This window comes from Megalobrama amblycephala, linkage group LG18, assembly GCF_018812025.1.
Source record: "Megalobrama amblycephala isolate DHTTF-2021 linkage group LG18, ASM1881202v1, whole genome shotgun sequence".
In the NCBI taxonomy this organism is placed as follows: Eukaryota; Metazoa; Chordata; class Actinopteri; order Cypriniformes; family Xenocyprididae; genus Megalobrama; species Megalobrama amblycephala.
This window is the reverse complement of record NC_063061.1, coordinates 11,879,018-11,906,787: the sequence shown is the minus strand read 5'-3', so window position 1 is coordinate 11,906,787 and position 27,770 is coordinate 11,879,018. Positions and strand designations below refer to the sequence as shown.

The 27,770-nt window shown below is 36.5% G+C and overlaps 2 protein-coding genes across 5 annotated transcripts in view; one reads left to right on the top strand and one right to left on the bottom strand.

The window, feature by feature from the left end:
• Positions 1 to 4,623: 4,623 nt before the first annotated feature.
• The window catches only part of capn5b (calpain 5b), a 44,833-nt gene continuing 21,686 nt past the window's right edge, over positions 4,624 to 27,770 (bottom strand). The window contains exons 4-14 of one of the 4 annotated variants that reach the window (XM_048167461.1): positions 23,008 to 23,216; positions 22,711 to 22,903; positions 19,327 to 19,520; positions 17,967 to 18,044; positions 16,441 to 16,636; positions 16,209 to 16,331; positions 15,878 to 16,074; positions 14,074 to 14,195; positions 11,797 to 11,847; positions 9,533 to 9,669; positions 4,624 to 9,363 (exon numbers count right to left, since the gene is read on the bottom strand). In XM_048167461.1, coding sequence (XP_048023418.1) covers positions 9,181 to 9,363; positions 9,533 to 9,669; positions 11,797 to 11,847; positions 14,074 to 14,195; positions 15,878 to 16,074; positions 16,209 to 16,331; positions 16,441 to 16,636; positions 17,967 to 18,044; positions 19,327 to 19,520; positions 22,711 to 22,903; positions 23,008 to 23,216 — 1,683 coding nt within the window. In that variant the 3' untranslated portion in view covers positions 4,624 to 9,180. Of the gene's footprint in view, positions 9,364 to 9,532; positions 9,670 to 11,750; positions 11,848 to 14,073; positions 14,196 to 15,877; positions 16,075 to 16,208; positions 16,332 to 16,440; positions 16,637 to 17,966; positions 18,045 to 19,326; positions 19,521 to 22,710; positions 22,904 to 23,007; positions 23,217 to 27,770 lie in introns of those variants that run through there. The other 3 variants (XM_048167463.1, XM_048167462.1, XM_048167464.1) reach the window with 3 other exon arrangements.
• On the top strand, positions 24,721 to 25,623 carry ompb (olfactory marker protein b). The gene has a single exon (XM_048167523.1). It carries the CDS (start codon positions 24,889 to 24,891, stop codon positions 25,354 to 25,356), a length of 468 nt encoding a protein of 155 aa, XP_048023480.1. The 5' UTR covers positions 24,721 to 24,888; the 3' UTR covers positions 25,357 to 25,623.

Genomic DNA, 27,770 nt, shown 5'->3' with positions numbered 1-27,770 from the left:
CTAATAAAAGATACTTGTTATAAAGATAATATCAGCTATGTTTCATAGAATGATACCATGCAAGATATTTTGTATATTTCTGTTTAAGTATATATACGTTGGTTTCAAGTTCAACATCAGCAGAAAAAAATACAAGAGTATCACAAGCTCATTCTCTGGACATCTGACCCAAGTCAAAAAATGACAAAGAGCTATAGGATTCACTCGCTCCACAAGCATTCACTGGTTATTAAGGCTGTACTCTATCAATATGCCTAGAGAAAGTCCAACATGGCATGACAGTATTCGTGACGGCGTGTGTTAAAGAAAAGAGGTTCACTCAGCCAAAGTACATGCAGCAGTCAAGGCCAGAGAGCCAGTAACATCACAGAGAGCAAATAACACTCAGGAACGTCATTCACGTGATCGTATGAGTCGAAACAATGCCAGTGCTTCAGAGGATTTGAATTTGCCTCGTGATTACAAGCAGTTAAAAGTCTCCAGAGACATAATGCATGTTGAGATTGTGAATTAATTATGCAAGAGAGTGAAACTAGGCATCGTTATCGTTTCCTTCATACGTACATTGCATTAGCTGCGCAAACACTGAATAAGTTACTGTATAAATTCATACTGTGTGTAAATCCTGTTTGTAAACAAACACAAACCCACATGCAATGTAAGATTACACTTGCACATGGAAGCAGCATCAAGATCCACTCGACACAACATGGCAAAGTTTCCTGTAATTGATCTGAAGCATGCACCACTATCTGAGTGAACCATGACCTTCTAAGACCATTTGAACATTGGTGTTCCAAAGAAAATGAAAATGAATCAAAGAAAACATACAAACAATTGATCGATATATAAAGAAATCTTTACACCTTGACATTAAAAGGCATTTGAAGATCAACAATTCTTAGTATATGCCATTGGCCACATATGTTATTTGGCAAAATAGACAAAAAAAAAAAAAAATATAACAGGAAATGCATATGGCTCCAACTGTACTGGCACATTGGCATCTTTCACAGCATTCTCATTAAAAACAAAATCTACTTATTTAAGATTTGAATGAAACAAAGTAAAATAAAAATGAAAGGTAACAGCTGAAGAGAAACTGACTAGATTTAAGGCTATTTATTAGTTTGTTTAGTCAGATTAAAAGGTATAAAGTATGTAATTTCTGCACACATTACCTAACTGAACTACACAAATTCCAGAACACGCCCCTCGTTTGACATTGGTCAGACAAACACATAGCCCTGCCCCAAACTCTACCCATTGGTTAAGCCAATGCTGCTGGTCGGATTGCTCAAATAAACAGAGCAATGTTTTTATAACGCCTCAGAAACACAGGGTTAGACTTCAGGGAAATAAATATATGAAAAAACAAATCACATCTGAGCAAAATTGCTGTCTCCATATCTAAAAAGCAAAAACAAGGTGGCTAACTTGATCAATGTGTGTCAGAATTTTGCTGTTTCAATTAAACACCACTTTGCTCAGTACAAACTGCTTTCTATTATCTAAATCAGTCAGTCATAGAGGTCAAAATGGAGATAAGTAAAATCCATCCACAGACATGAAATTTTCCTTGCTAAATCCCCTGTTTAACCGTCATAATCTGGCCTGCAGAGGTACAAATGATGTAAAAGAATGACTGGGCTATTGTTGGGGATTTCCAATTCAATCTGGTTGTATAAAAACTGAACTGTAATGGAGCTAGAGAAAAAGCTTCATTCATCCCTGAATAAGATCATTTTGTCTCCGATGTGTCACACTGGCTAATCCAGTGGGCTTCAGCGTGATCTTGTCATCCAGCAACGTTACTCTAATTGGCATTGCATTGTTCAAACCTGGCATTTAACACTGTTTGTGTTTCTCTTCTTACCACCTCTCTCCTTTTCTTGCTCATCTAGGTTTGAGTATTAATACTGGCTCAACTTTAAAAACATTACAAATTTTATAAACCTTAGTCAATATAACCTAATGTTTGAGATTCTTATGCTACATTTTTGACACAAAATATTAAAAACTGCAAACAGGCTCCTGGTAACTTTTGTACCATTTGGCCTTCACATCTGTTTCATTGTGGAAGAATTAAAAGATTATTAAAAACAAAACAAAACACTTTACACCATGTAACAAAAATAACACTTCAGAGGCATATATAAATGAATTAATTTGAAGTGAATTTAGCAAAGATTAGGCATAAATCCTCAAATTTTCACAAACTCAACACACTGCAGAAATCATGTTCTTAATCAGTGTTTTGTCTTTTCTAGAATAAATATTTTAGCATCCTTAAAACAAAACTGAGCAAGATATTAAGACTTTTCAGAGAATGTGTCTTGAATTATGGTTATTTTCTCTTACCACATTGGCAACTGCATTTATTTATTTATTTTAAAATTTAGTGAAGTTTATGCTTAGGAAAAAAACCTATTTGCCATTATGGTTAAAAAAGTCTTAATATGCTTAATATACAGTTTCTCTAGTAAATTTATTGTTTTAAGTATGCTTTTTTTTTTGCAGTGTAGTTGACATTCAAATCAGAAGATGGTGAAACATATCCAACCATGATAAAAGACTGATGTGGACCCATTTCTTTTTTTTTTTTTTTTTCAAAACTCACTTATAGTGACTGAAATCTGGGCATGAAGCATAAACAAAACATTGTAGTGCACAAAGAGTTCTGTAGCAGTCTCTGGTGGAACAGCACAACTAGCCATTGGAAAGGACACAAAGCTGGTGATAATAGTCACCACGTGTCTGTAGTTAAGGTGTAATTCCTCATTTTCAAGAGAAGTCGAGAAAGAGAAAAAAAGCATCTTCTCTTAAGTACAGAATGTCCGTTAATGCAATCGTGCAGCAGTTCTTGCGAATCTCATACAATGGCACATGCTGTTTGGCAGGAGTCTGACTAGAAAGTCATTAAGACAGACAAATCCTTGTTTTACAGTCTCGCGATCCTCAGAGCAAGAGTGAGGTAAACCCAGAGATATTTGTGGGTCCAAAGGCCTGCTCTTCATCTTTTGAGCACCGCTAGCACTGATAGAGTTTTCCCTTCGATTTAAACGTGCATAACCTTTTAATGGCCCTTAGTTTGTATTTGAGGGCTAGTGGATCTCTCTCTCTCTCTCACACACACACACACACACACACACACACACACACACACACACACACACACACACACACACACACACACACACACACACAAAGGTGACCAGAAAACCATGATATCAAAATCACTTTACATGCATACATACAGCAGGGCTCAACAATAAAGAGTGCCCAATGGCCAAAACTGCCCAAACTTTGCCATTTGGATAGCTATAACAAGGTAATTTAGAAAATAGGCATGTACCCAAAAGCCTACCATTCCTAAACAAAAACTCAGAACTTCGTGTCATTAGATGAGCATATGCGGTACATGATTCTAAAGAAGCACACAAACATTTATAGAGGTCGGCCCATAGTTGGGGCTATAACCAAAGTCCCTTTCAAGAAAAGTCTGTTCACTCAGCAGCCATATTTGCAAAGCCTCTGGGCAGCAATTTTGGGCATCCAAGACCAAGTCCTATCTATTTGAATGGGGGAATCCTGAAATCTCAAAAACTACTTGGTGAACTCACAATTAAATAACATTTCAAATCAGCAACAAAATCTGTCCCATAAATGTTGTTTCTTATGCTCAAATAGTGTTAAAAAAGCATCTTTTTCAGGCAAGACGTGCCAATGCGCATGTGCAGTCCTAAACTTGAGTCTCAGGTTTCTATGGGAACACGGCAGCTGCAGTGACGCAATGGCTTTATCAATCAGCGATTGGCTCTTTTTCTTGGAAGGCGGGACGTATTCCTCCATATTACGCGTTGCAGTTTCCCTCATTCATAACTAATAAGAGTGGACAGACTTTCTGTATCTTTAGTCTTTGCAATAACTGTTAAAAAGGTGTAAAAAGGCAATATTTCTTTGGCAAATCAAGAAAAGGCTGAAAATGGCCCTTTTCCTGTCTGATTTACGTACAGCTTCTCAAAATTAGCATGCGAGCACATGCGTCACATGATTTTGAAGAAGCGTGCAAACTTTTATGGAGATGGGACCATAGGTGGCGCTATAACTTTTAAAAAACTTTAAAAACCATATATTTCCTATGGTAAATTGCCTGTATTGGCTTTATATGGTCGTTTCCATCTATGTTTGACAGTTACAGGCTTGCTAAATAAAACATCACACCTTTTTACGGTTAAAGTTTGAACCCCAATAATTGCTGCTCGCAGCTATATGTTCAGGTGTATCTTTGTTCTATTGTATTTATTTGTGCTATTAATTGTAATTTGTTTAGTTGTTTTTATTTTATTACTGACTGTTTGAACTTTATATTAGTTAGGTTAGTATTTTTTTTTTGAGTTTAAAAATCTTTTTTGTTAATTGAAATAATGCTGAAATAAAATAAAATATAAACATTAGATGAAAAATTTAAGAGTGAAAATAAGAAATGTTACCATGGAAATAACCGGAATAAAATAAGTTAAGTACTAAAAATACTAAAACTAGAACTGAAATAAAAATAAATTAAAGCTAAACAGAAATATATATATAAAAAAAAAAAAAAAAAAATTACAAAAGCACAAATAAAAACTTAAATGAAAATAAAAACTGACAAAATAAAAATAAATGCTAATTCAAAATATTAATAAATACTATAATAGTACATAAATAACACTAAAATAACTTAAAAGGAATACATACGGTAACCCACCCACTATTGTTTCAAAAAGCTACACATCACGCTGCTGGTTTTACATAGCTGTCAAACTAAAGCTAAGACAAATCATTAGGGCAAACGTCATCCTAAATGAAACTTGTGATGTGGGACGTGGCTTATCAAATAAGGACTGACTGGTCACCCAAACACACACATTCACACACAATATCAAATGCAGGACAAAGGTGAAACGCTCATCAAACCTCCCTGGCATTTTTGTAATGCCCATCCATGTTTTCAGGCAGAAAATGGCATGGCAGATTGTTCGGGTGGGCTTTTGGTACTTTGCGTCCACTGGTAAGAGTAGAACTCGTCTTCATGCTCCAGTAGGTTCTATTCCAGACTCCTGTTGCTAAGCGACGTGACCCGGAGAATCTGAAGAGGTGCCCGCTGCGGCCCACCGGTCACTGAAATCTTTCAGCTAAAAGAGTGCTGATCAGGTCTCGCTAAAGATCAAGGTTTCTGTAATCAGGTGGAGCTCCACATCACTGTGCATCTCGAGGGAATCTGTGTGAATGGGCACACGTGTGACACTGACTGAATATGTGATGACTGAATGCGTGGAGGAAAGAAGGGATGGAAAGAGAGACAAGGGTGGGGAAAAAAAAAAAAAAATCGGATTTGAATCAACTCCCTGGGCTGGGCTGCATTCAGTGATCTGGCAGACGAGATGCGGCCGATCATGTGACTAGGACTCCTAAAGGATCTAATTCTACCTTAGACTAACTCAGCTGTTCATGCAAACACAATGCATAGCCCTTTATTAAATTTCAGATCATGACTGGGTGGTATTAAAAGAATAGTTCACATATAGAGGCTAAAATTCTGTTATAATTTACTCATCGTCATGTTAAAAACCCATATGCTGTTTTTTTGTGGAACATAAAAAGTTGAATCTTTATGTAGCCATTTTCCATACAACAACATTCTGTCAAGCTCCAAACACCACGAAAGTGGTCCATACAACTTATTCAACATCTTCTGAAGAGAATCAATAGCTTTACTTTTCAAAACTGAATTCATAATTTACCTATAATCTTCCTCTCCAGTGAACAGTTAAATTAAGAACCACTGGAAAACCGATCAATGAATTATGGATCAGTGATCAGTGAGTGAGAACTAAACACGAACAGATTTGCGAATCAGATGGTTCGCTGAAAAGAACAGGCTCAAAAGATGAGTGATTCATAAATCAGAATGAACAAACTCAAGAACTGATTCGCGAATCAGATCGAACATTTCTCTGAAAAGAACAGGTTCAAAGGATGAATGATTCATTCATAAATCAGAATGAACAAACTCAAGAACTGATTCGCGAATCAGATCGAACATTTCCCTGAAAAGAACAGGTTCAAAGGATGAATGATTCATTCATAAATCAGAATGAACAAACTCAAGAACTGATTCGCGAATCAGATCGAACATTTCCCTGAAAAGAACAGGTTCAAAGGATGAATGATTCATTCATAAATCAGAATGAACAAACTCAAGAACTGATTCATGAATCAGATCGAACATTTCCCTGAAAAGAACAGGTTCAAAGGATGAATGATTCATTCATAAATCAGAATGAACAAACTCAAGAACTGATTCGCGAATCAGATCGAACATTTCACTGAAAAGAACAGGTTCAAAGGATGAATGATTCATTCATAAATCAGAATGAACAAACTCAAGAACTGATTCGCGAATCAGATCGAACATTTCACTGAAAAGAACAGGTTCAAAAATGTAATATCATCCTTTGTTTGAGGTATACCATAAAGCTTACGTTATAAAATGTTGGTAATGCTTATGCAACTCTATGTCATATATTTGCCAAACCACAGTAATTTTCTTCAAATCTGCCAGTGACGGAGGGTTCCAGGTATGTTGATTTTACAACAGCTTTGTCGCCTACGCTCTGTTGTTATGTATCGTAATCATTGTCGTGAATTCTCATTGGTTTGCTGGTCTATGAAGGATTTAGAGCGCAGGGTAAGCTGTCTGCGAATCGCTGCTGCCAGATCTTGATCAACGAAAATCACACTGTATTGGATACAAAACTAACTAGACTAAATCAAATTAAAAAGTCATAATTGAATAGTATTTTATTTTCTCCATAGGGAAATATTTTTTTTACGAAAAAGACAGATTGTAAGCAGAACTACTTGTCATGATCACCAGTTGGAGTGCCCTAGTTAGCCACCAGAGGGCACTCCAACCCGGACTAGTTTCTCACCACACTTGGACTTCATTTCCCATAACCCACTTCCCGGACTCATTATCCCATCATTGCACTCAGCTGTTTTGTGTTTGTTCATTAGTGTCTGTCTATTTATACCTGGTTTGTTTCTGCTTTTGTTATTGAGGTTTCATCTATGGTCACTGGCTTCACTGTTTGTTTTTCTTGTTTTGTATGGACTGTTCTGTGGATTTTGGACCCTTGCCTGTATGGATTACGTTTTTGGTTTGCCCTATTAAAACTGTGTTTGGATCTAACCTTCTTGTCTCTATGCCATCCGTGACACTACTTTAACTATCCGAGTTTGAAATCAATGGTCTTTGTTTGTTAATGCCACCATATATCGGGTTTATTTAATTATTATTTATAATGGGCTAATAATAGGCTCGCCACTGGTTTAAATTCCTTTTTAATTTTAATTATTAAAAAGTTTAATTAAGGTTTATACAGAGTTTCCATAATAGAGTTCAAGACAACTCTTTTCATCTTACTATTGGAGCTGCCAGTTTGCTAGGTTTCAAACTATTATTAAACAGCAAGCACAAATTATGCTAAAGCGGCAGCCCTTTCAGCGCACTCAATGTTCGAATTCACTCACTCGTCTTCATTAACTCCCTGAATTGAACTATATTAGTGGACTAATAGTACAGTGTTTCTCAAACTTTTTCTGCCATTCCCCACTTTGGAGGTAGGGAAGGGTTCTGAGCACCACCTATCCCCAATCGCCCCAACAAAATGTTAATAAATTAGGCTTTAAGTTTAATACATTTAAAAAATGTATTAATTTATTTTATTACCATTACTTTTTAAAACATTACATCAAATAACAGCATTAAAAAGTTTATTATATATAAATTATAAATTAAATATTATTTGAGGGTTTTATTGTTTCCATGGCAACGCGTCATGCTTGTCACATCACACACCGCAGCCGCAATAAACACTGTATGACACATGTAACACTTTTATTTCTCCTTTTTTTCTCCAAACTATTCATGAACTTGCTTACCATGTCATCAACTATCTGATATTCCGATTCTCAAATATGTGTAAGTGAGTGTGTTTTGTCGTTTAAAAACGATCTTGATCTATAACGCGAGATAGGCGCCGTCATGTTTGTTTGCGCAGCTGTCCAGCGAGCCCTGTCAGTCAGATTTATAGCACGTAAATTCATCAATTTCTCCCGAAATCCATGTTAGTAAGTGGCTGGTGATCTGGGAGAAAATAGAGTAACCTTTATAGTTACTTATACTATGTGTGTCTGATATGAATAAAACACGGAGGCAAATTACATTTGAATTGATTGTTACTGCTGCTTCCATAGACATCAGTATGTACTTTAAAAAACTCTAAATGTATGGTTTTACTAGTACTTATGTATATTTAAATGTCTGACACCTAAAATAAACATTATGTTGTTAAAAACACTGCATAGTTGTGACAAATGACAAGCGCTGCTGAGTGCGTCCGTCTCTGGCTCACCGCTAGCCAAAGCATGAAAGCACAGTTTGAATCTGGCAGTTAAGTGACGTTACTGAACGTTATAAATCCCATATGTGGGACCGTACTCTCAGGGGCACAGAAATAAAAATCCCATATGTGGGACAGGACTCAAAAGGTTAAAAGAGATGGGCACAAAAATGACCAAATTTTCTCTCGTTTCCACTCGTTCCTCACGCGCCCCACCTGTCATGTCTCTATTTCCCACCAGTGGGGCGCACCCCACACTTTGAGAAACGCCATAATAGTGAATGAGGGTCTAGGGTGCGATTACGGACACAGCCCAAGTTCAGCTCACTGATTCAATCCTGTCACAGGTGTTCTCAAGTTAACAGATCACTGGAGCAGAAGATTATCACTGAATAATGACTTCAATTTCAGTCTGTTCCTTACATAAATCTTTCATATGGCTACAAAAGACTTGGAATATATTGTATGGATTACTGTGGTCACTACCAAATAGAAGGATTATTCAAAATTGTCCTTTTTTGATCTATAGAAAACATAACAGCTAAGGAGTTTGGAATGACATGAGAGTGACTTTCAGTTTTTTGGGGGGGTGAACTAACCCTTTACTGTAAAAAAAAAAAAAAAAAAAAACGGTAGAAATGTATGAGTTCTAAAGGCATTGAGGGTGAATGAGGAAACCAAGCTGAAACTGTGAAGAGGCGGCATGTATGAGGCTGCATTTAGTTTCTGATCAGATGTTGGTTAAAGTGGTGCAGGTGATCACACGCACAGTCAGTGTGCCTGGAAGGTTGTTGTCTTGGCGACTACCCTTGTCTTTAAGGTAGACCGTGTGCTGCTCTTGGCGGTCGTTAGGGTCACTAAAGAGGGTAACCTGACCCAGGAAGGTGTCAACAATCACATTCTTATTGTAGATCTGAGTTCGTCAAGGAGCAGTCAGAGGGGTCAAGCAGGAGAAATAGAAAGAGAAGCAGAAAAAAGGTGAGAGGAACAGATCAGTGTGATCAGTACAGGGAAGGAGATCTGTAGAATTTGGTGAAAATGACTGAAGGAGGAAGAGATGTAATTACATACTTCCAACTCACCTCGATGTGAATGCCTTCCTTTGGCTTTTTGCGGTAGAATATTCCCTTAATATCAAAATTAGGACAGCGTGTGTCTTTGTGCACGGGGGAACGAACTTTCTCCCCCTCACAGGTGATGATCACATATGGGTCAGAGGCTAAAAAACAAACAAACAAACAAACAAAAAATGTGTGAGTAACACTTTATATGACGGGTTCAGCACATGAATTTGCTGTCTCTACCACTGAAACGCTGCAAAAAATATTTTCTTAATCAGTATTTTTGCCAGGTTTCTATTTAAATATATTATCCTGTGATGGCAAAGCTAATTTTTCAGCATCATTACTCCAGTTTTCAGTGTCACATGATCCTTCAGAAATCATTCTAATAGGCTGATTTGCTGCTCGAGAAACATGTCTTTTTCTTTTTCTTCTTATATAATGTTGAAAACAGTTGCTGCTGCTTAACATTTTTGTGGAAACTGTGATACTTTTTTTTTCAGAATTCTTTGATGAACAGAAAGTTACGGAAGAGGATTAGGGCCAAGCAATAATAAAAAAATAAAACCATCTCGAGATTAAAGTTGTTAAATTACGAGAAAAAACTTGTTAAATTTCGAGAAAAAAGTTGAAATAAAATGTTGAGAATAAACTCGTTAAATTTCGAGAAAAAAGTCGAGATAAAATGTTGAGAATAAAGTCATTAAATTACGAGAAAATAGTCGTTAAATTACGAGAAAAAATGTGTTAAATTATGAGAAAAATGTCGTTAAATTTCGAGAAAAAAGTCGAGATAAAATGTTGAGAATAAACTCATTAAATTATGAGAAAAAAGTCATTAAATTATGAGAAAAAAGTCATTAAATTACGAATTTGTTCTCATAATTTAACGACTTTTTTCTCGTAATTTAATGACTTTTTTCTCATAATTTAATGACTTTTTTCTCATAATTTAATGAGTTTATTCTCAACATTTTATCTCGACTTTTTTCTCGTAATTTAATGACTTTTTTCTCATAATTTAATGAGTTTATTCTCAACATTTTATCTCGACTTTAACGACATTTTTCTCATAATTTAACAATTTTTTCTCGTAATTTAACAACTTTTTTCTCGAGTTTATTCTCCACATTTTATTTCGACTTTTTTCTTGAAATTTAACGAGTTTTTTCTCGAAATTTAACAACTTTAATCTCGAGATGGTTTTATTTTTTTATTATTGCTTGGCCATAATCCTCTTCCGTAGAAAGTTCCAAAGAACAGCATTTATTTGAAATAGAAATCGTTTGTAACATTATTATGTAACCTTTGATCCACTGTGCACCTTTGCTGAATAAAAGTATTAATTTCTTTGAAAAAAAAAAAAAAAAAAAAAAAAAAAATCTTATTGACCCCAAACCTTTAAACGGTAGTGTATATTTATATTGCAAGGCTAGAATAAATGTATCTTTGGAAGTTTAAACTAGACTAAAATAATGATTAAGAAAATTATTTTTGCACCATAAAGAAACAAATACAATGCACATGCATTGAATACAGTCAAGCCAGATATAAAAATAAATAAATAAAAAATTTGAATCAGTTCAGTTCCACGCAGTTCTCCAAGCAGGTATTTTTTAACATTACAGTATGTTTACATCATCGCTGTGAACACCACCTGTTTACCACTGTAGCTAGGAAAGAACTCAGGAAGAGAAAACGGCAGTTTTCTCTGAACCAAACAAACACACTGAACTGTCGTCAAACCAAAATTCATTTTCTATAAATTTAACAAAAAACAAACAAACTCCACAACCTCCAAATCTTCAGTCACCAACTCCACAAACACCCAGCATCCATTGACTCTACTTATCATTAGAGACTCGCTGTAATACATTTGAAATTGTTGTGGAATTCATCTCAGTGTTTGAGGAATATCTTAATATCATATTTCGTGAGTTGTACACTTTATCATAATTCACTTTGGTTAAAAGAAAAGTCATTAAGAATATAAATGTAAATGCAGAACCAGAGTGGTGAGGTGAGACAAACATTTAAGCAAAGGACAGAGGCACAGACTGACACTAGAGAATTTAAAACTATAGCACGATGTAAAAGTAGTCCAACTTAAAACATGTTAAAAAATGTGTCTTCATTTTGCATGACAAATGTGTGTTTCACTATTCAATGCTACAATGAATTACAGTGTGGCATATTTAGATAAATATGAGAATTCCATTAATCTTGTTAACATGCTCACATTTCTATAAGGGGAGGAAGACGCTAGCGGCTGCTAATATCAGTACCTCCTGTGTAGAAGTCAGAGCGTGTCTTGTGGGAGATCAAGCAGTGCAGCTCTGTGTGCGGTCAAAAGAGATTTCTAAATGTAAAAGCTCTAGACTTATTAAGCAGCACAAAAATCTGAATCTGTAATGGGTTACATGAATAATTCATTTACAGTCTTTACTCAATGATGACAGAAAATCCACATTTTTGCTTGAACTACAGTATCCTTTAAAACTGAACATGACCGCAGTTTATAGAGCACTGGTTTCAGGGTCTATGGGGAGAAATCAACTATGCAAATTGTTATAATCACATCCAAATGCAAGGACATCAATGGAAACCAGAAGCAATACATTTTATTAAGAAGAGAAATCATAAATGCAACTTTTATCAAGGTAAATTAATAGTGTTGATCTTCTGATATTGATTTTACAGGCTTCTAAACAAACACTTATAAGTGGATTTCACACCGGAGGAACGTTTTCATAGTTCCTATGTCTACTGGCGGAAGTACTCGTTTTTTGGCGTGTTCGCACCGCAGGAACATATAATTAACAGTAAATAAACTCATCGCTTGTGATTTTTTATATGTAGATAGCTAAGGAACTGTGAACATTGGAAAACATTCTTGAGGTAAAAGTGACATGATGTGACATATTGTTCACAAGCTGTTTTAATTGAAGTCTTTCCAGGGTTGAAACACAAATAAAGTGATTTCATGAGACATGATACATTCCGGTAAGTTGCACAATATATTTCAACATACCTTTGATGTTCATGCATGTTTTTCGAGATATAACTTGTATTGAAGCGGAAGTAAAGACTCGCACTCCTCGCATTACAGCGATCTGACACTTCACAGCGCCATTTATTGTTTGAATTTCATGATAAAATGGACAGAATTTGAAAACTGAAACTTTATTTCTTATCAGAAGTAATAAAGCACAAATAATTTTGTGATTATTGGATGGGAGGCTCTACAAATAATATTTGATGTAGGAAAAAAAAAAACGTAGACCTGGCAACCCTGGCTTGAACTATGGGTGATTCATAGGGTCAAAAAGAGCCTGCTTTAACGTCACTATTTTTAAACTGTTAATGCGTTGAAATTCAACACAAGAGTGATTTTCTTCACAGACAGTATGTATGAGTTGCAGTCTAAACACGTCTTTCCGCACCCTTTTGATTGACAGGACATAATCGGCCCTGATCATCTGCAGTTTTTATCGGCCGATACCGATTGTTGGCCGATACATCAGTGCATCTCTAGTTGTCATAGGAGGTTTTGTCTCTTAGCCCTCCTTTTTGCTCTTTCAATCGCATAACCTATATGTCTACATTCCATCTCCATTGTCATGAAACCCATGACACACAACAAAAACACAGCTCCGATCACGGCGTCCTCATATCCTCCAGTTGTTGAATGCCACGCTTAAAGGGGACATATCATGAAAATCGGACTTTTTCCATTTAATTTCTATAATCGGTTTCAGAAAACCTGAAAAAGGACAACCCAGTAACTTTGTTTTGGTAAGTCTTTCTCTGCAAGAATGTGAAAAACCGAGGCGTTTAGATTTCGCTTCCCTTGTGACGTAGGAAGGGGATCTTATTACCGCCCCCTAAATCTGTATGTTTCCACCCACTGCGCTGTCATTTTATTTTCGCAAGTGACAATGGTATACCAGAAACACTGGTCCTGGTGTGCATGGGAATAATAACAGTTGATTCTCAAAGATGGATCGATACCAACTGTTCATGATCCAATTTCATATATATTTCATGATGTTTGAAATTGTCTTTCTGAATGTGTTTAGTTAGCACGTTGCTAATGTATGGTTAAATGTGGCTAAAGTTACCAATGTTTCTTACAGTATTCACGGAGACCAAAGCCATGCCGTTATTTTCATTTTTAACACGAAAACGCTTGCCGTTCTTATAATTCATATATGCACCTTTATTGATCATTATTTATACTTCAGTGTATTGGAATCATGAGCTTTGTGATAAAACATGGTATAATAAAAAATCTATGGGGTATTTTGAGCTGAAACTTCACAGACACATTCTGGGGACACCTGAAACTTATATTACATCTTGTAAAAAGGGGTATAATATAGGCTTACGTCATTTCAGAGTTGCTACTGGTGGTGCGAATGCAACCAGGAAAATGGCCCTAGGGGAAAATTATTTCTTGGGGGACAGCCCTGGTGGCTAACTCTTATAATTGAGTTCCTATAACTACCCGGTGCGAAAGCCCCTAAATATATCTGTTACTTATATAGAAATAGAAGGCATACCTCCATTGGCGTCTTGGCCCTGCAGGCCGTCGGCACTTAACACATGCACCTGGGTGACCAGCTGAGGGTAGCCGCAAATCCCAGTCCAGCATGTCTGAGGAGGCTCGTCCAGTGTTAATTCTCTAAGGAAACACAAGCAGGAATGATATGAGCCTTTCCGGCCAGATACCAGTGTTGTTATTAGAGATGCACCAAAACTTCGGCTACTGAAAATTTTTGGCCGAAACAGCTATTTTATGAAACTGCTATTGGTTTTGGAAGGCTGAATTCACTGAGCGAAACATTTAATTAGTGCTTCTCCGATGGCACGGTTTGACTGTGTTCAGCATCTATTTCACACACACAACATACTGTAGATAAGCTACAACAGTTAAACATGTAAGCTGTGTGGACACTAGCTTTCTGATTTCTTGAATTTAATCATTAATGATATGGTTTCTTAAATCTAAAATATTGTAGTATGTGCTGTTTTCTGTTTATGCGTGAACAAAACTTTTTTGTTAAAATCAGTTTTATTTGCCTGTTGATTATTTAATAAACTTAATTATAAAATAATTTTTTTTTTTTTAATTTTGGTGTTTAAGTAAAATTCAGGAAATTAATTAAAAAGTCTAATAATAATAATAATAATAATAATAATAATAATAATAAAGAAGTCATTTTTGCTTTTGGTTTTCGGCCAAGTGCATCTCGAAGTTTTGGTTTCGGCCCAGAATTTTAATTTTGGTGTATCACTAACTATAACAGAATATAAATAATAGTAAAATAACACTGCCAGGTACATGTCCTCTGTCTGTTACATATTAGGGATGGGCATTTCAAGCAAAAATAATATTCGAAAATCGCTGGGAATTATTCGATTATTATTCGAAAATCGCACCCTCCCCTGCACGCACGCACACACAAACAGAGAGAGGGAGAGAGACCATTCACGCTTTCTATCTGTATGATATTGATAAACTGTTTAATTCATTGGGGAATATGCTGTCTTAACTCAAGCCATATAATGATTGTAATGTGCTAAAACATATTAATATGTTCTTTAATATAAGTGAAAGTAAAATCCGCACGGCCATTCATAACAGTGCGAAGCAGAGCGAGTGCTTTCAATTAATTCCTACGATGAGCTTCCATATGAATAAACTGAAAACGCTCGCTCTTCGCCAGTGGACTATCAGTGCCGCTCGCTCGCGGCGTTCGCCTCGCTTTTGTCCAGTCCGGCACCTTATAGTGGACACGCACCATGAATGACCGAGGGAATTTTACTTTCACTTTCAAATTATCGCCAATTCGGGAGCGGTGACAAGTGATGATACCGATGTTGTTCCTGAACACCGGCAACACCGACTATCGCAGCAAGCCTACCTCAAGCCATATTGATTTTAGGCTGCCTAAAAGCGTTATATCATTGTGAACAGCTTGAATGACGGCACGTGTGTCGTGTGAACATTGATTTTGACGTCACTGTTATATGCCACGCTTGTCTATGTTCTGCTGTTGTCTAAGAGTTGATTGACAGCTTTTTAGGTGCGTTATTGGCAGCGCGCGCGCCACCCTCTGGTTACATGAACGTGTCACCATTGAAAACATGAGGATTTTTTTAAGACGACAATCGCACAACCTATTCGATATTCTATAATTAAATCAACTAATCGAATATTCGAAAATCGTGACACATCCCTATTACATATTTCAACTGAAACTGTACATTAAAAAAAACAAAACAAAAACAAGAATATGGCAAAGGGTTAAATAGGACAATACAGTGCAGGTTGATCTGATATTTTTCTGAAAACTAATTTACTTGCAGTCTGAAGGCACATCAGTGAAGACTCTGAGCAGGAACTCTCCTTGTTGACCAGGGTCAAAGGTTGTAGGGATGATGACGTAACGCCCCTCCTTCAGCTCTTTCCTCAGAAACACGCAGCGAGAGTTGATGTAGATCGACCCTGCGACCTTCTGCTGAGCTGAGTGCATTCTGTATTTTCTGTTCAACTCCACCTGGTGGTTGGAAAGAGGCTTAATGAAGACATGTCTTCAGCTTTAGTTTCTTATGCTATATGACAGGCAGATGTGAAGGCTTGTAATGTGCTGAAATGAAATAAAGATATTTATGTGTGCATATAATTCTGTACCCTATGGATGTCAAATCCAATGGCTAGGTTCTCGCCTTTGCCCTCCTTGGGAGTAGCTCTGCGTTCCTTTTGCTGCAGGCAGATCAGCACCTCGTCTTCTATTTTTCTAACATCAAAAACATACTGTGGGCAGAAATATGCGTTAAACTCACTACTATGAAGCCCGCAAGCATTAATTGCCTCCAAGCCAAGAACAACATTTTACAAGGCACATGCACACAGGCACACTGACCTGTGGGTTTTGAAGAAAAGTGGCTTTATGGTTAATGCAGCCTCCGGCACGGTTGCGGAGCGGGTCGTCTCGGTGGATCCAGGAGCCCCTCATCACCTCCTCCTCCCAAGTCTTATGAATGCTCAAGTAGGACGTGTTTATCAGTCGACACAGGATCAGGTCGGTGAAGTAGTGACAGAAATCCTCAAAGTTCATCCTGGTGACGGAGTTTATAGCCAGCAAGGGAAGTGAAGTTTGATAACTGGAGAATTTAGGTGTTTATCAGATGCAGTGGTGTACAACAGTCCTAAACCTGGGATTCTAGAGATTTCTTTAACAAAAAAAAAAACCCTGATTTTAAAGCAAAAGGGCAATAGGGGAACAAGTTTTAAACCAAAAAGTCAACAGAGGAACATATCAGATACTAAGATATTCAAAAATTGAAACTGAATGTTCATTAGCTCTACTTTTACTCAACCAACAAAAAAAAACAAAAAAAACACTTTAACCCTTAATGGCAAGTATTTACAAAAAGATTAAATTTGTTAAGATTAGTCAATGCATTAGATATCATGATCTAACATTGAGAATTTTTTTTTTTTTTTTAATTTACTGTATTAATCTAGGTTTATGTTAATTTTTACATTTCTACATCATTATAAGGTGTTTATGTGTTCAAATTAACATTAATGTATTATGAACAAACATGAATTAACAATAGTACATTTCTCAATTTATGTTAACCTAGATTAATTAATGCTATAAAAAGGAGTAACAATGAACATCATATATATATATATATATATATATATATATATATATATATATATATATATATATATATATATATATATATATATATATATATTAATAAATTAACATAGATTAATAAATGCTTTAAAAAAATGGTTTATTGTTAGTACATGACACCTAATGGAGTAATAAATGTTAATGAGTTTAACCGAAGTGTAAAGTGTTAATATAATATAATATAATATAAAATAATTTAATAAAATATAATATAATATAATATAATATAATATAATATAATATAATATAATATAATATAATAAACAATTAACAATAGTATATTTATAAATAAATTAACATCGATCTAAATTAATAAATGCTGTAAAAAAAATTGTTCATTGTTAGTACATGATCCTTAATGGAGTAACGAATGTTAATGAGATTAACCTTATTGTGAAATGTTAAATAATATAATATAATATAATATAATATAATAAATATAATATAATGTAATATAATGAATAAACAATTAACAATATTTATTGTTTATAAATTAACATTAACCTAGATTTAGAAATGTAAATGTAAAAATCGTTGTTCATTATTTGTTCATGACACCTAACTCTAATTTAGATTGGTTACTACAATGTGTTATAATATAAATTACAATGAAAAAAAAAAAAAAGTAAATAAAAAAAATGCAAAATAGAAGCATTTTCACTCAGACTTTTGGAACCCATCTGATCAGAGACAGTGATCTAGACTGATCTAGAAGGTAAGATCAGAGCAAGCCTCACCAAAACTCTCCATCATCCTGAACAGTGACGCCCAGTTTCTCTCTCTCACTCTTGCTCACTTTCTTCCACTCCTCTGAGCTACAAAACAGACCAGTGATTACTCGGCGTATACCAGACTGTGAGAAATAAACACACACACACGACAGCACTATATACACTGAGGATAGCCTGCGTCCATAACCATCAACTAAGATTTTCTAGGATGCTGTGAAAGAAATATAGCACTTCACCAAGTATGGTATTTCTAATCAAGCCCTGTATAAATAATTCATCGATCAGAAATATTAAGAAAGATTGCTTTCACCTCAATAAGATTCTTCTGGCTAGCCAGTAAATAATTCAGAGGCCAATATAAGGCTGCCTGTTGTAGCACTTGAACAAAGAGTGATTAGAAGGATTGTCAAGATTTTCGTCTCTCCAATTACACAGCCCCATTTTAATAATATGCTCTTCCCTGCAGTGGTGGATATTTAGGGTAGGTGTCATCAAACAAGAGACAACACAGTTATTTAAATGAAAGGAGGTGGATGTCTAAACACCCTCAGACCTCTGTTTTTCAATCACAGCAGCTTTGTATTTTATACCATCCTGCCTTGCTTGATTTCTCAATTTCACACCAGCCAGTGATAAGAATAGACACTTCGGCTGTGTGTTATTTATAATGAAATCATCTCAAGAGGAGGGAGAGAAATGGTTTTCCCTAGTCTCTGAGGATGTATAGCACAATGCTGCAAAAAGCGTAAAGAAGGCAAAAAGACAAATCATTTCTGTATATGCTTGCACTCTGTTTTTGTAGAAATTATATAGAATTGAAATTATATAGAACTGTTTGGAAGACGTGTAAGAAGTATGTGATTACAATGATCATATAGCAAGTGCTCTGGCACATTCTCACTTCTTTGGTGCTCATGTGGGAAATTTGGGTTTGAGTCTGGCTTGCAACTTATTTCCATTATCTCCCAACATTTCCTGTCATAAAAATGGCAAAAAAGGGGAAAAAAGCCATTGTTGATTATTGTTGACACCATACACCAGGGATTCCCAAACTTTTTGTCAGCCTTGACCTGAAATATTTACTTGAAGTACTCAGTGAGATTTTAAGTTAATATTTCAATAATTTAACAAAACATTTGCACGTTCCTGGAATCCCGGTTCTCTGATGTTGGTTAACATGGTCCCATGAAACGCAGGTAAACAAATAAAAAATGCAAATTTTTAATTAAGTAATTAATAAATCAATCAATTATTAGCTTTTCGTAAACCCAAACCCCCAAAGATATGGCGAACCAGTTTGGGAAACCTGCTATACGCTATGCTCTAGATGCTATACGACCTCCAATCCAGGAGGGGGCAGTCTCACCTGTCGCTCCAGGGTCCACTCCACTCCTTCTCACCCCACGGGTTCCTCATGCGGATCATGTGTAGCTTTTCTGACTTGAAATATGCCAGCAGGCCATGTCCCAGGCGAACCTTGCGAACATCGGTCACCGCATAGGCGTGGCCTTTCACTAACCCACAGTCCAGTCTTGCCTCCATGTCCTCTACTGTGGTTGCCTGGACACCGAATGTCAAATTTCAGTTAGTTTGCTGAACACCTGACATTTTAAAGTCTACCCAAAAGCATATTCATCTTTATCCCTGATTAGAATGCAAGCACAAGCACTGTCTGGGAATTATCGATTATGAAAACATGGGACGTTATTTCATGGTACAGTGAAATATAGTGATGTTAATCAGTAGGAGACAAGCCACACCCATTTATCACACTCCAATGAGCATAGGGCTTGCTGTGCCAATGAAGCTGACAATATGCATAGGCGTGTAAGCTCTATGTGACATGAATAATTGTGTCAACATTATCAAAACTAGGTTTGAAGGAAGGACAAAGAGTGACTGAACTTGTACATCTCTACAATGCGACCATTTCGATCGAAAATTACTGCGTGCGACTGTGAAAAAGTATTTAGGAGCACCAGTGCGACTGACCCCATCAGGCCCGGTTCTACGGGGGTGCTAGAGGGTGCAAAATAGGCCAAACAGATTTTGTAAATGAGCCAGTCCATATTTGTGTTTCCAATCTGGAGAGTGTGGAGAGAAAGAACGTGTTGTTGCAGCATTGTGCAATGTAGCCAATCACTGATGAACCCAATGGCCAATCAGAGGCGTTTCGTTTATGAATGAATCTGTGTTTTCAAACTAATCTAGTGAGTCAATGGTTCAATGACCCAGTCTTATACATAGGTCATATATACAGTTGTGGCCAGAATTATTAGACCCCTTCATAAATATGATCAAAGATGACTGTAAAAATAAATCTGCATTGTTTGTCCTTTTGATCTTTAATTTATAAAATTAGCAAAAATCTAACCTTTCATTGAAGGAAAAGAATTGAAAGTGGGGGGGAAATAACATTATGAAATAAATGTTTTTCTCCAAAACACGTTGCCCACAATTATTAGCACCCTTTTATTCAATACTTTTTGCAACCTCCTTTTGCCAAGAAAACATCTCTGAGTCTTCTTCTATAATGCCTGATGAGTTTGGAGAACACCTGAGGAGAGAGCAGAGACCATCCCTTTATACAGAACCTCTCCAGATCCTTCAGATTCCAGCTCCATGTTGGTGCTGCTTCTCTTCAGTTCACTCCACTCATTCTCTTTAGGGTTCATGTCAGGGGACTGGGATGGCCATGTCAGAAGCTTCATTTTGTGCTCAGTGACACATTTTTGTGCTGGTTTTGATGTTTGTTTTGGATCATTGTCCCGACGGATGATCCAACCACAGCCCATTATAAGATTTCTAGCAGAAGCGGTCAGGTTTTGATTTTTTATCTGTTAGTATTTGATAGAATCCATGATACGATATATCTGAACAAGTTGTCCAGGACCTCCAGCACAAAAATAGGCCCACAACATTAAAGATCCAGCAGTATATTTAACCGTGTACATGGGGCACTTTTTATCCATGTGTGCACCAAACCCATCTGGTGGGTTTGCTGCCAGAAAGCTCTTTTTTTAGTTTTATCTGACCATAGAAGCCGGTCCCGTTTGAAGTTCCAGTCTTGACTGACAACTGAATATGCTGGAGATTGTTTCTGGATGAGAGCAGAGGATTTTTCTTGAAACCCTCTCGAACATCTTGTGGGGATGTAGGTGCTTTTGACAATTTTTTTTTAAGGCTTTCTGAGACTCAAGACTCAACTAATCTCTGCAATTCTCCAGCTGTGATCCTTGGAGAGTCTTTGGCCACTCAAACTTTCCTCCTCACCATGCATTAGGATGATTTAGACACACGTCCTCTTCCAGGTAGATTTGTAACATGTTTAGTTGATTGGAACTTCTCAATTATTGCCCTGATAGTGGAAATGGGGATTTTCAATGCTTCAGCTATTTTCTTACAGCCACTTTTCTATTTTGTGAAGCTCGACAATCATTTGCTACACATCAGAACTATATTCTTTGTTTTTTCACAATGTGATGAATGATTAAGGGAATTTGGCATTTGTGTTTCTTCATGTTTATACTCCTGTGCAACAGGAAGTCATGGCTGGACAATTTCATGTTCATGATCACCCTGGTGAGCTAAAAAAATTTAAATATGAATGGGAATATACTTCAGAGATATTTTACTCATAAAAAATTCTAGGGGTGCTAATAATTGTGGCCAACGTGTTTTGGAGAAAAACATTTATTTCTTAATGTTATTTTCCCCCCACTTTCAATTCTTTTCCTTCGATGAAAGGTTAGATTTTTGCTAATTTTATGAATTAAAGATCAAAAGGATAAACAATGCAGATTTATTTTTAGAGTCATCTTTGATCATATTTTTGAAGGGGTCTAATAATTCTGGCCACAACTGTAGGCTGCGTCCACTCCAAATTTTTATGCTCTTCACTCGCTAACTTCCCTCCGAATCTCAACAAGGTTAATTTCTGTCATTGATCAGAAGGTGCTCCTAAATTTTTGACTGTGCTCCTAAATGTTTTTAAATTTGTGCTCCTAAAAACAAATGTAAGCATAGAGCCCTAATAGGGCTATGTTGCATATCTAATGGAGCATTTCTATGTAAATGCAAATGGGTCATTTTCTCCTGCACAACTGAACAAAAGCCCTGAAGTTAAAGTGAAACTTGATAAAATTGCTTCCGTTATGAACCCCAGACAATTTGCTTAAATTACAGACCTGTCTGGTATATCAGATAATGCTGTTCAAATGGATTCCTAAATGTTGCTTAACACACAATGAAGTTCTCTTAGTGGACTGAAGTATTGAGAGGCAGTTTATTTGATATTGAAAAAAAAAACAAAAAACTCTCAGCTATGAAGATAAAGTTCTTTTTTTCCCACGGATGAAAGGCTTCACACACCATTGCTAAGCAAGTCACACACAATCAAAGATTGCTTTGAGCTTGGAAAGAACACTTTTATGAAAAAAATAAATGAGAGCTGAAAAAATTATGGATGGCTGGATTAATAGATGGATCAGACTGTCTGAATACAAATCTTGACAAATGGGAGACACATGAAACACAATAACATGCACAAAATGTGCTCTGGGCTTCCACAATGTATTGACATGGGAGTAAATATAATAATAAGATTAAATTAAAATATACAAAAATAATAATTATAATAATAATAAAAAAATACAGTAAAAAAAACCCTAAACTAAATAATAATAATAAAATATAGCTATAGTCAGACTTGTGCATATTATATTGTAAGTTTGCATTAGGTCTTTCTCACCCTGATAGAGCAGCTGATAAGGCCATCTCGATTATGGACCTTGAGCACTCTTTCAAAGAGCTGGTTTCTGGCAACTTCATCCTGAGCAAACTGGCCCTCCAGAAGGTCCATAGGTTCCGACACTCCGCCAGTGAAGTCCACCAGGGCATCGGCCGTGTTCCCACCATCCAATGCTTCATAGCAACCATAAACTCTTGATTGGTATAGAGAAAGAACTTAGCATCACTGCCACTCATCACACTTTAATGTTAATCTCTGTACATATATTTTAATTTTTCTGCTGCCTGAACTGCTTACTTGGCATAGGCTTTTTCCACAAGGGCACTCCAGAACTCATTGCTATCATTTGAATGGCAGTACACCAGCTGGTTGTCCACTGTAGGGAGACGGTCATCGATCACCACGTCCATCCATTCCCCAAACCGCCAGAAGCGGAAGTGGAAAATTCCTGCATAAGAGTCCTCCTTCTCTGGATCCCATTCCTGCTCCTTCCAGTCTGGAATAACCTAGAGAGACACAGAAGTGTCATGTACGGATTACTAAAAGTGGTGACAAATCAGACAACCTATTCAGTGTAATTTCAGTCTTATTTATAAACTATTATAGTATTTACTGATATTTTAAATTAGCTTTTAGTTTTATATTTACAGTTTTTATTAAAAAAAAAATTAAAGTCTTAGTAAACTTAGTTTCATTTTTATTATTAAGTGGTTTTTTTTTTTTGTTTAGTTTTAACTAAGCTCTTCAACTTACTTTTTCACAGTTAGTTGCCAAGACGACGTTTCTGATTTGTGTGTACATTTTTTAAGTTATATTTATTTTAATTAATGAAAAACAATTAGACAACTCTTGCTTTTACAAAAAAAGGATAACACTTTAGAATAATGGTCATTAGTTAACATTAGTTAATGTATTAACTAACATGAACTAACCATGAGCAATTCATTTGTTACTGTATTTGTTCATTTTTGTTTACGTTAGTTAATGAAAATACAGTTATTCATGGTTTGTTCATGTTAGTTCACGGTGCATTAACTAATGTTAACAAGATTTTAATAATGTATTAGTAAATGTTGAAATTAACATTAACAAAGATAAATAAATGCTGTATAAGTGCAGTTAACTAATGTTAACTAATGACCATTATTCTAAAGTGTTACCAAAAAAAGCTCTTGGTTCTTGAATTAATCAAATTAATTAATGTTTTTGATCTCTAACCGAGCGTTCTGACGTAGATCCTGGAAGCGCTGGACGTAAACAACGTATGAGAATGACACAGAAGAGAAGATATTGTTAAATAAAGTCATTTTTGTTTTGTTTTTGCACACAAAAAGTATTCTTGTTGCTTCTTAACATTAAGGTTGAACCACTGTAGTCACGTCGACTGCTTTAATGATGTCTTTACTAACTTTCTGGAACTTGACAGTGGTGGTTATATTGCTGTCTATGGAGGAGTCATATACCTCTCGGATTTCATCAAAAATATCTTAATTTGTGTTCTGAGGATGAACGAAGGTCTTACGTGCGTGGAACAACATGAGGGTGAGTAATCAATGACAGAATTTTCATTTTTGGGTGAACTAACCCTTTAAGAAGTTAAATGCAGGCAGATGCAGGTCAAAAAAGCAACATTTTCCTGAATGTTAAAGTCTGTTGTGGGTAGGACACCAGGGTGATTTGGAGACCGTATAGCAGAACTACATCTCTTTCATCCAGAGTGAGTCCTCTGGGACAGTACAGAGATTAGATTTCAAGTACACCTCTGTGGTAATTGTTCCAAGAGGAGCAGGTCCATTATCTGGACACATTGTGATACTGACTGCAGGTGACGCGCTGACCGACAGTTCTGTTTACCTCTACCAGAATCAGCTCCTGTTCTGGGTAAACTTTATGGATGGGTGAATGTGAAAGAAACACACATGTAGCAAACACAGATGTCTCAAATTCCCTCTTGAACCTTGCATTGCAGTTGCCGGGAGCAACAAACATCTAAACAAAAACCCCCACTGTGAAATAAGTTGGTTTCAGAGCGCAAAAGGCTCACTGTGGCACTTACACCTCTCAGAAGACATCCGCAAAGAGCAGAGGAGGACACACGCTGGATAACAAGCCTAATTCGGCCAGGAAAAAAACAAGAAGAACTTCACAGTCAGGTTTCAAAACATCTTCACTAGGAACATGTCTCTTGAGTTGACATTCAACCCTGACATGCAGCTGACAGAGATGATGCGTCTGCGTGCACAGTCTCTGCAGCAGCGGGGCCAGAAACGCCAGGATGGAGAGCGTCTACTGAGGACCAACGAGCAGGTCTACCGCCTGGACTTCACCGAACAGGCCCTGCATTTCACCCGCTGGAACATCCGCATCTCCACCCCTGGCCGCATCAACATCATTGCCACCTCCCAACTCTGGACGCCCGACCTCACCCATCTCATGACCCGCCAGCTCCTCGAACCAACAGGTCTCTTCTGGAAAAGCGCAGACGATGATGTCATCCAATGCTACGAGGCTGACGCCCAGGAGTTCGGCGAGAGGATAGCCGAGCTGGCCAAGGTCCGCAAGGTGATGTATTTTCTGTTCGCCTTTGAAGACGGCTTGACTCCGGAGAGCATCGAGTGCTCCATTGAATTCCAGACCTCCGAGTGAGAGAACCTGAAGGGTACGACGGCTTTATGTTCAGTCTGCTTAACCTAGACTTAGTACTTTAAGTAATTAGACCATAAAATTATGTTCTTGTTATGACCAGGTCTTGACCATTTTATGCAATTTGATGAGTTGTATCTGTCTGATTGTTCATATTTAGCTGTTTTGTGATTGTGTTGAGACTGTAATGGAGTTAACCCACTATAAATCACACTAATAATTCAAGAAAATCTAAATTATTCATGAATAAAAGCAAAACTTGTGCTTTTAGTAGTCGTAGTCATTAATCCTTTGAATCATTGATGCAAATATCTTTACTGGGTTGTGATGGCAGTGCCCTTGAGCAGTGGTTCTCAATCTTTTTGACTCTAAGGCGCCCCAATGTCCTCAACAATATTGACACAGTTGTTCATGATTTTCTGGATAAGATTAAAGGATTAGTTCACTTTCAGATAAAATGTTCCTGATAATTTACTCACCCCCATGTCATCCAAGATGTTCATGTCTTTCTCTCTTCAGTCGAAAAGAAATTAAGGTTTTTGATGGAAACATTCCAGGATTTTCTCCTTATAGTGGACTTCAATGGCCTTCAAACGGTTGAAGGTCAAAATTACAGTTTCAGTGCAGCTTCAAAGGGCTTTAAATGATACCAGATGAGAAATAAGGGTCTTATCTAGCGAAACGATTGGTCATTTTCGAAAAAAAAAAAAAAATGTAAATGTATATGCTTTATATAAACAAATGATCGCCTTCCAAGTGCTTCCGCCAAAACCGCACTTTCGTATTCTTCAAAAAGCTTACGCTGTATCTTCTACGCCTTCCCTATTCTACTTACGGAAAAAATGGAACTGGCACTGCGTTCGTTCCGTAAGTAGTTTTCATCAAAAACCTTAATTTCTTTTCAACTGAAGAAAGAAAGACATGAACATCTTGGATGACATGGGGGTTAGTAAATTATCAGGAATTTTTTATTTGTAAGTGAACTAATCCTTTAAGGATAAGAATGGAAAAAAATGACTCAATTTTTACCCCATAAAATATTTTTGAGCTTGGCATAAAAAAATAAATAATGCTCATGGAGCATATTTCTCATGGAGTTACAAGATTTTATTCATTTACAAGACCCTTTTAGAAAGAGAATACCTCATAACCAGTTTTTTTCAAGATCGTGAGAATTCTGGTTCTTCAAAGAAAAGTTGAGGGTGCGAATTACTTTTTTGTTGTTTTGGTTTATTTGAAAGCTTGTTTTGTCTTGTTTTAAATTATTTTAAGTCATCTTGAGGCGGCCTTGGAAGTTTGCTGGATCCCCCTGGTTGCGAACCACTGCCTTTGAGTATGTATCCGTGTTGAGTGCATGTGATTGGGTGGGATAAAAGGTTGCTGCAAAGACACAGGGTATAGATAGTAGAGCACAAACCCTCATTTATCAATGCCCGACCCTGTCAGGAAAACAAATGGCGGAACGGGGGAGAGGAGTCACATGGGAAAGCCCTATAAGTCATCTCCTTCATGGTGATGTGTGTTTCTAGGGGAGAGGAAATGTTTCCCCAGGCAGGGGAAAACACCTCAAACCCTGGGGAGGATGCAGGGAGACTAAAGATTAACATTAATGACTAAATAACAGCTCGGGATAGCACTCGTCTACCTGTCTACCACCATCAAAGCTACAAACAGAAACTGAAATACAGTTACAGTAGTACTGGCTGGGACTACAAGGTTTGTGTGTGTGTGTGTGTACATTCATGAAGCCACAGGTGAGCAGATCTCTTCCCTGTTTAACCATCATCAGGTAATGGTTCCTAACAGAGCAACAGCTCCTATGGCAGCCTGCCACTTACAGCTGCTAATAGAGCTCAGAGAGACTGTTTTGCTCATCCTCACAGCTTAACACACTCAATACATTAGATAACATGTAGATATTCTGACAGAATATGCAGGTTTGAATCCTAAAGGGAGACTTCTGCAGGCATACGGTATCAAGGGAAAAGTGATAAATGTATGCAAATACCAATTATTTTTTTGTGCTTGCTAAGCAAAACCTTTTCTATTAGGCAACCCATTCAGCCACAAATGATGTGAAACATCAAGGCAAAAAAACAAAAACAAACTAACAATAAACAATGTATACAAAATGTAAAAAATGTATATATTATAAAATATATTGATAAATAATGAAATATATATGATTAAATATAATTCAAATGAATATCAAGGGAAATGTGAATCAAAACTGTAAATATCATTATTGCAATTTATTCAAAATTCATCAAAATACATTTGTATATGTAATACATTTGATTATTATCATATATGATAATAAATTTTGGTTGCCAAGCAAACTAATAATACAATAAATTACATTACATTACAATTACATACATAATAATGAAATATATGATACAATAATATGTAATAAT

Bases quoted from the DNA above. Each gene is read 5' to 3' on its own strand.
- ompb (XM_048167523.1), top strand. From the start codon at position 24,889: ATGTCTCTTGAGTTGACATTCAACCCTGACATGCAGCTGACAGAGATG.